Genomic DNA, 9500 nt, shown 5'->3' with positions numbered 1-9500 from the left:
CTTTTTATTCTTCAAATGTTTTGGAGAAAAGGAGAGTCAGGTCATGACTGGAATAATGTGAATGTTCATACTTTTTTAAAGAAGCATTTCAACAAAAGTAGGTTTTGTTCATTTTCAGATGTGATGTAAAAATAAATACTAATAAAAAAATCTGGACAGCTGTGTATGTTGGGAAATAGATTGTTTCATATCAGAGGAAAAAATCAAAAATAGTAAACAGAATATCAGCTCAACTAGACTACATCAGTGCCAGAAGATCAGGCAGATTTCAAGGGAATCAGAGTAGAAGACAGCTTTATCATAAAAAGTGCCTTCCTCTCCACCAGGTGCAGCTAGTCAGTCTGGTTTTCCCCAGGCCTCTGTCAGCAGCTGAAGGTGTGGCTTTTTCATCCCACATCCCATTTTATGTGGTCTGGGAGTTTTCATTCATTAGCATGTCCTGTATTGTGTGTTGCCCTACAGAAAGTTTTTAAGGAAAACTTAAGAGTTTCCACATTATAACAAGTTGTCTGGTTTGGGATAGCAGTTCCTAATTTGAAATTCTTAGTAACTTGTGAATTTCAGGAATCTCTTTCATAAAGGTGGCTTTGATTTCAGAGGGCCCTGATTCAGAAACGATTACAGCAGGAGCAGTGTAACCCCAGTGCTGCAGGAGCGACAGAGCTGCCTGGCTGAGCAAATCCGGGCCCAACCAAGCACCCAGGAAAGGGAAGAATGCTTGATTTTTGCAGCTTTCCTCTTCTGCCTCTCCTCCCCTTAGGCTCCTTGTAGCCCTCCTGTCTCCCTGTCCTCTCCGTGCTGGGGACCTGGGGCAGCCAGATGCCACAGAACAGGTTTGAAACCGGTCAGCAAATGTTATGCAGGTTGAATTGCAGGAGGAGAAGCCTTGGAGGAGGTGAGGCATTTCTAGTGCATGTTCTTCCCCAGCGAGGTGAATTAGAGCCTCACTGCACACCCCTGGAGTTCACCTCACAGGAAGAAATGTGGCATCTTTTACACGTTTATGCCATTGGACAGTAAACTAGGGAAATGACCCTGGGAAAGGAAAGCTGCTTTGTCTTCCCATGTAGTCATCTTTATTTGCTGTCCCCACAGGTGGTTTGTTGTGTATGTAATAGAATGCAGTCTGGAGCCCTTTAGACAGTTGTACTAAATGTTGCAGCACAGATAAGGTTAAATTTTAAAACCTCTGTAAAAGCAACAAATGATCTGAGTTTGAAGCCAGTGAGCCAACTGTAATGTGTTTGATCCTTCTGGAGTGTGAAACTGCCAAATACTGGGGAAGGCTGCACCAAAGGAGACCTCCAGTCTTGGCAGGGAACAGTCCAGAAGACAAGCTTGGGTGAGCTGCTTATCAGATCATGACAGCCCATTAGCTAAAGGAGGGAAAGGTCTCCCCAGGCAGGTGGGAAAAAAATCAGTGTTGTGTTCGTGTTACATATTTATCTTATATTTGCTGTTGGTGAACGTGCAAACATTTTGTGTTTTACTTTTTTAATGACTGTCCAGTTTACTGGTAAATTGTTTCATGTCCAAGTCTACTTTTTTTTTTTTTTTTTTTTGGTCCCGAAACTCAGGGTGTCAGTTTTTATCCTGGTACATTTGTGTAGATCTCGATAAAACAGAAGGCCCCGTAACTTTCTAACCTTTTATACAACCTACAGCTGCAATTGATTCAGAGATGCATGAGAAGGGGATAGAGTTCAAGTTTAGAAATCTGGTTTAAATGCTTGATTTTAAAAAAACAACCTATTTTTCCAATAGTCTACAAATAGAAAATGCAGTCAGGCTGCTTACTGACGTTTGCTGAGGTCATTTTGCACAGTGCTGTAGGTGGTTGGGTCTGATTTGGTAAAAGAAGCTAATAAAATTACCCCCCACTCCCAGACCAAAGCCTGTCTCCACAGATCCCACATGCGAAGGCAGGAACTGTCCTCCTCATTCCAACCCACTCAGTCTCAGACCTAAAAATTCCCTGTGGCGTCGCCCTTGGGTCTGGTGATTGTTAGTCACAGCCAGCATGCCCCAGGATACTAGGAAGGGAACCAGGCATGCAGCTTCTAAGGTATTTTGCTTGCAGCGAGTCCTTTGCCTTTGTTTTCCTCTGGAATTAGAACTTTTAAAGATGAGTAAAGCATTGCAGGATCATCTGCCTCTATATGAAGTTCTGAAAACCAACCCAAAATTCCTTAATCAACATCCCTCTTGTCATTAACACTATGGGAAAGCAAGTGTATTTTCACAGTCAAGGGGCCAGAAACAGATGAGGTGTTAGATTTGTGTTTGTGCAGTACTTCAAGATTTCCAGTTTTATCGATTCATCAAAATCTTTCCAGTGGGTTGTCATGAACAGAGCCATGAGAGTGAGGAAAGTGTTGTGTTGTGTCAGTGTGGCTGGGCAGGGCAAGCTGAGCTGACTAAAATGATTTCTGTAGCAGTCGGATGCTTATGCTTACAGGAATGAAGCCATTTAACCTCTTGAGAAGGTAATATTATTTATCTCCTAGAGAGTTCCCCAGATTTAATGGGCTTTAGAAATGAGAAAAAGGAAGAAGAACCAAAAGAGAAGAAAGCCCCCACAATATTTTCTCTTCTATTGTGTCTGCAGCTTTCTAATATGTTGTTTTGTTAAAGTAATTCTGAGCCATGCATACCTGAGCTTGAGGGTGCATAATTTTGCTGCAGACTATAAAATTAGAACTGTACTACAAGTAGAGGCTCTCCCTATTTTCTAGATGTATGCATTTCTGTAAAAATAAAATTGCCATACAAGATATGCAGTTATATTTTGTATATGAAACAGTGTGGGAAGGGAGACCCAAACAATGAGATTTTTGGAGCTTGTGTACAAATCTTGATGCATTTAGGAGCATTAATGGATGTTTTCTGATTGAAAGGAATGTTGCCTGTGCTCATGAAAGTGGTGGTGAAACATCAGCTGCATCTTTATAAGACACAGTGGAGTTCTCAAAGGAATTTTAAGTGGAGAGTAGCTCTCTTTCCTATGGGTGAGGCATAACATCCTGAAGTAAACTAATCATCAGAAAATAGTCGTAGTGTTCACAGTGATTCCGTGGTTTGTTGGCATTTGGCCTTTCAGAGGCATAAGGTTGCTCTCCTGGAGATAAATATGCTTTATTTGCAGGCACTCAGGTTTAAGTTCTGTCGGGTCCAACAGCTGAACCCATCAGAATTCCCTTTCATTTCCTTTCCCTATTGAATCACTGAAGGCAAATATATTTTTTTCTGAGGATGTCTCAAATCTCACAGTCTCATGCGGAACATGCTGTCAGCTTTTGATAGGGATTCGTTGACTAGTTCCCTGCATTTTCAATCAAGTCTGATCATCCTCTTCTAGCCGATGATTCACCATATTTTTAGGAATTTGTTTATCAAATAGCTGCTACCTGTACCCGATGGCTTTTGGGTGGACTCCTGCTCATCTGCTGCTCTTGTCTGTGGTACCTGTGCTCTGCTTTTCAAAACACTCTCATCTTTACAAGAGCTTTGGGGTTAACATGCCATCCAGCAAGCAAAATAGCCCCTCATTCCTCCAGCTCTTCTCAGTGGACAAGTGTATGGACAGTAAGTGCTGTCCCTGCATCAACTGGGAAGGGGTAACCCTGGCAGCTGGAATATTACCATGTCAAAACCCAGCTGGTAATATGAACAGAGAAAGGCAAGAACATGGTGCTTTGCTCTTCACTGTAATCAGGCTGTGTACTGCCAGCAGCACACTTGTGTTTATTTAGCAAGCTGGTCTGGAGAGTGTTACAGGACTCAACACAAGGCAGCTACAAAATCCTTGTAATTTTATCAAGCATATTAGACTAATGGATGGTGAGAGCCATAGCAGTAGATCCTGCCACAGACATGTATGAATAAAACAGGCCTCCTTTCCCTGAAATGATCCCACATTTGAAGTCTTTCTCAATACAGTCAGAACTCTTACCTTTGGGTTACTCAACAACTATGCAACTCAATAACCAGAAACAGTTCTGAGTTATGAATGAATGCTTTGTTTAAAATCCAGTAGCTTTTTCTTTTTTTTCTGTTATGTAGAAGCTTTTCTGGTGTACTTCTCTGCTTGGACTTCACCAGAGCGTGGAAGGATTTTATCTCTGCAGAAATCTGCATTGTAATCTTGATAGTGATTGTGAACATTAACTTTATAGTCCTTGTGAGGGAAATGGAGTGATGGAGAAGTATAGGTACAGCAATAACTGGAATAGGAAACAAGAAACAGAAGGGATTAGTGTGTAGATTGAAAAACTACAGGGAAGGGTAATGCTAGAGTAATAGAAATGGGAATGTAGTAAAGGGCCTGCTGGATCTTCTGTTGGGACTTTGCAAAGGACTGGGTGCAGGGGAGGAAAGAGAGGCTCCTGTGCTTCTCCCTGGTCCTCCCAGCAGTGTGCTTGTCATCATGCACATGGATGTGACTGTGGCTACACATCCTTCCTGCAAATCCCTGGCCTCCAGGCTTTTGTGGTGGTGAGAACAGTGATGGGGATGTCTGTCAAGGGCAGGGCAGTTCATAGCGTCTTCAGCCATTGAAAACATCTACATCTCTATCCCTCTTAAATGGGTTTGTGGGTGAACATTGTGAGACTGTTCTGTTGAGCTGGATGTAATTTGTAAAGCCATTTCCACACTCTGGATGAATGGCTTACTGCACTACTTATAGACACTATGGTCAATTCTCTTAACCTGCCAATGGAATATCTATGTAAATGTGCATTGGTAATTTTCTGCCAAAGCCTCACTGGCATTTTGTGTATTTCAGTAGTACTGCTCATGCAAAGCATGAAAAACTCATGGCTCAAACCCTGTAAAATTATGACCAGCTTTAAACTTGAAATTTTAGAGCACTGTGGATATTGTGCTCTATTTAATATAATATCTGCTGTCACTGAGGTCTGTCCTTTGTCTGCAGTTGTCTGTGTTTCGTAATGTGCTGACTGCTTAGTAAAACTAGTCAAGCTTCCTTTCCAAAGTCATCAGTTTCTTCTGCCCCTTATAGCCTCTTCTAGGAACTCTCTGCTTTGTTTGTGTCCTGAAATAGTGCAACATCAGGATTGTTAGTGATTATGATTACTATCTTGCTATTCATATTTCTAGTCGTCTGACAGTCTACATCCTTGATCCTCCCTAGTCCTGTTGTGGACAAATCTTTATTCCCCTCATTGAAGTACCTGATCTCGCTGGAGGAGAGGGTGGTGCCCTCCTCTCACCGCTGCAAAGTGGTGATGCTCCTCCTGTTCCTCAGGGCAGGGGCAGAAAAGAAAGCAAAACTGCTGTTTGCACAGGGTAAGGAAGGATGGGTAGGAGAGGGAGCAAAGGATTTGCTGAGGAAACAGGTCCCACAGGGAGGGGGAGAGCTACCTGGGGAAGAAACTGGAGAGAGGAGGGATCTTTCCCATGCTCTGCCTCCCCTGGAGCTCACTGACATCACGCCAGGGCTGGAGGTGTGTGGCCAGGACTCAGATTTCTGGCAACAGGCAGAGGAATTCTCTTCTCTGGCCATAGCCCTGGTTTTAATCATGTTGCTTTGTTTGCTCTAGATACACTTCATCCTGCTGTTCAGTCGGCAGGGGAAGTTAAGGCTTCAGAAATGGTATACGACGCTGCCTGATAAAGAGAAGAAAAAGATCATTCGAGAAATTGTTCAGATTGTTTTGTCTCGCAATCAAAAAACAAGTAGTTTTGTTGACTGGAAAGACCTCAAGCTTGTTTACAAAAGGTGTGAGTAATTTTATGAGAACATATAATTACTATTCACATGAATAACACATGCTAGGAGAGGAAAAATAAAGGCTCACTTTAAGAAAAGCAGCAAACAAACCCCTTAAGTGCTAGGCAGAGTTAATAGGAGTCTTCCATCAGCATCTACCTGTGTATAACAGCACAGTGTCCCTGGACAGACAAACAGGGTAAATTGTGGGATGCAGAATACTAGCACAATCTGTCAAATGAGAAAAAGGGGAGTAACCTAGTAAGTATTAGTGTTTGGAAGACTTTAGGCTTCATTGCTCCTTCTAATTCCCCAGGGTAGCCTGCTGGGATGTGTGCTGGGCTTTATCAGGCTTTTTGGAATGTTGCAAGAAGTGTCCTGAGGCACTTTCAACAAATTTTGTATTTGTTGCTCTGGAAAGTGTTAATTTCCATTTCCCATTTCCAGGAAGGGACTGTTCATTCCTCCAGAGTTGTAGCAAACAAAAGTAGCCTTAAGGTATCACTCTGCAAATTAAACAACACCTCCCATTTAGCAAAACCTGGGTTCCATGCTGTGAAGTGAGGGATGTAAACATATGATCAGGTGCTGTGCCAAGTTGGCCTCCTGCCACAGCACCGTGGAGCTGAGGTAACTCGTTACTCCCACCTTGGGCTGATTGGAACATAAAGTTTTGCTGCAAGTTATTTATGAAGATTACTCAGTCTAAGCAGTTTCATTCATTCTGGCCCCATGTAAAACACTGTCATTTGATAGTGCCTCCTTTCACCTTTATTTTCACCTTGTTTTTATTTTTTAATTAGGAGGAATACCTCATTCTATAGTTTAATTAACCCCACTTACTGTAGTGCTATTGCAGCAGGTGAGGGAGATCTGAAAATGCTACTGGTTTCTTGTTTGTTTTATTGTGACAAGCATTGGAGGTATCCCACTTTGCCAAGGGTGGAGCTTGTTCTTCTAACCAGTTCTTTAAACAGTAATCTGTTTAAATTATCTGATATTTTAAAGTGTTCCCATAAGATTGAAATAAAATTATTATTTTAGAGACCAGATGGGAATTAATTGGCATATGTGTAACTTCTAAGAGACGAGCAGAGTACTGAGGTCCCAGCTGTTCACTCTCACGTTTTTGCCTCTGTTTCCCCAGGTATGCTAGTCTGTATTTCTGCTGTGCAATAGAAGACCAAGATAATGAGCTCCTGACACTAGAGGTCGTTCACAGATACGTAGAGCTCCTGGACAGATACTTTGGAAATGTAGGTTTCACTTTCTCCCGTGAACTCATTCCTGTCTGTCTGATAAACAAAGTTATGTGGAGCTGTTTTGCTTTGTGTTTCCATCTGCACAAACCCCACACAGCTGCTCACATACTCCCCCACCAATGGGATGGGGGAGAGAATTGGAAGGGTAAAAGCTAGAAAAACTCATGGATAGAGACAGTTTGATAGAGAAAGAAAAAACCACACACACAAACAAAGCAAAACAAGGAATTAATTCACTGCTTCCCACGGGCAGGGGGTGTTCAGCACCTCCAGGAGAGCAGGGCCCCTTGGGAAGACAAATGCCTTCACTCCAAACATGCCCCCTTTCCTCATCCTTCCTCCCATTCGAGAGCAGGGCCCCTTGGGAAGACAAATGCCTTCACTCCAAACATGCCCCCTTTCCTCATCCTTCCTCCCATTCTGTATACTGAGCATGATGTCCTATGGTGTGGAATATCCCTTTGTTTGGGTCACGGTCACCTGTCCCAGCTGTGTCTCCTCCCAATCTCCCATGCACCCCCAACTTCCTTGCCACGTGGCAGTGTGGGAAGCAGCAAAGGCCTTAGTTCTGTGTGAGCTCTGCTCAGCAGCAACAAACACATCTCTGCATTATCAACCTTGTGCCCTGCACAAATCCCAAACATAGTCCCATACTAGCCACTGGGAGGAAAGTTAACTCCACTTCAGCCCAAACCAGCACATAGAGTATTTTATAAAATAGTGCTGAAGTGACCATAAGATTATTTTTCCATCCTTTCTCCCCCACAAAATGAATACAATGCTTTGTATGTCTGTCTTGGAATGGAATTTGAGGGGAAAGCTTGAGGAAAATTTACTTTTAAAACCCTTGGGTTACAGTACATTAGTTCTCTTTTCTGACATCTTCAGATACACTGGTTCTGTTTGCTTCATAATACTGTGTAACAATTAATGACATAGAAAGAGGAAAAAGGTAAAGTGGGTGTGTTTTTAAACAAGGACCTGAAGAAGGTCCAAATAAGTATTTCAGTAAGTCTTTAAAGGCTACAAGAGACCCATCTTTCCTATGAACATTTTTGAAATTATCCTGACTACCTGAATTCATCTCTTATTTAAATCAGTTTGCCATGATTCATGTCTGTGGCATCTCAAAACAAAAAAAGTTTGGTGGCTGTCACTAGGCAGGGAAGTTGTCTTGCTCTGTGAAGCTGTGTGAACATATGTAACCCATATTACAAGGGCTATGTAGGACCTATGATAAGGTTAGAAGTCAGCTTTGTTCTCTGAGAACCAGTATGAATTTAATAGTAAGCAGAATATCTTTGCTATAAGTCTGTACATGTGAAGAAAGTATGTGCAGAAACTTCAATATTACATAATACTCAGTTTTGTTCTTTACCCTGGTACCTGCCACAAGAGTGAATGTGTCGAGTATGTTTAATCATCACAACAACTTTTGGCCCAGAAGTGCTTATAATGTTGTAAAAATTGTTTAAGTGTGTCCTTTTGTTCTGGCAGGTGTGCGAGCTGGATATTATCTTTAATTTTGAAAAGGCTTATTTTATCCTTGATGAGTTTATAATTGGTGGAGAAGTACAAGAAACTTCAAAGAAGACTGCAGTGAAAGCCATAGAAGACTCTGACATGCTGCAGGAGGTAAGGCAGAGGAAGACAAAAGGCAAACACCTCAACTTCCTACATCTTCCTTGTTTGACAGGAGCTGAAAATACAGCTAAGCACTTCTGGTGCTTAATTATCCAAGTGTGTCTTAGATTCAGTTTCAACAGGTACAACAGTGCAGTTACATAAGCTTTCAATTCAACCCTCTTGGAATCATCTGAAGGCTCTTTATATATGGCTGTTGCTCTCTTGCAGTTTAACTGCTAGAGTTTCTCAGATAGTGTATTAAATAGTTGAAGATACATCTAAGATATTTATATAGGAACATAATCTAAGATTATATTTTATGCATACAAGCGTTGTATATATAAACACAAAAATCTCTTGTGTCTCACTAATATGTTGGAAAGAGATGACCTACTATTAACATTTGAAACTGGAAAGACTCTGTGCAGGCAATCTCCACTTTCATTCATAAGCACCTGTGTAGTTTTTCTGCAGGGCAGAGATATGTAACCTTAATTTAGAACCCTGCAGGAATTCTCTTGTAACTTGGAATGTAACTGTACAGTTGTGCCAGGAATGGCAAAAGCAGTTGAATGTGATGGATATACTTCAATTTTTGCTCCATAGTGAAGGATCCATCATAATACAGCAGGAAGCAGCATGCTGGTTGGAACTAGCTCAGTCGACTATGCGAGTCGAGCAGTTTTTACAGGATGCCATTTGTGCTTGAAACTCAGCCAGCTGTGTACAAAGGGCACTGGGAATGATGAGTTTAGCCACAACTGTGGTGTGTCATGATCTGAATATCAGATTCGACACCACACTGTTAAAGGTTTTTAAAGCAGAATTCTTTTTGCATCTTAATTAATCTGATTTGAAGTGCAAGGTCCTATATCTGG

The 9500-nt window shown here is 41.8% G+C and overlaps 1 protein-coding gene across 1 annotated transcript; it reads left to right on the top strand.

The window, feature by feature from the left end:
• Window positions 1-5543: 5543 nt before the first annotated feature.
• On the top strand, window positions 5544-8653 carry AP1S3 (adaptor-related protein complex 1, sigma 3 subunit; the record flags this gene model as incomplete). Its single annotated transcript, XM_009073397.1, is given in 3 exon segments — window positions 5544-5743; window positions 6882-6990; window positions 8494-8653. Coding segments are annotated over 3 exon segments (469 nt in total), but the record flags the coding sequence as incomplete, so codon positions are not given.
• Between the last annotated feature and the right edge of the window lie 847 nt (window positions 8654-9500).

Source organism: Acanthisitta chloris, unplaced genomic scaffold (genome assembly GCF_000695815.1).
Source record: "Acanthisitta chloris isolate BGI_N310 unplaced genomic scaffold, ASM69581v1 scaffold4114, whole genome shotgun sequence".
Classification (NCBI taxonomy): Eukaryota; Metazoa; Chordata; class Aves; order Passeriformes; family Acanthisittidae; genus Acanthisitta; species Acanthisitta chloris.
This window is presented reverse-complemented; position numbering and strand designations above follow the sequence as displayed.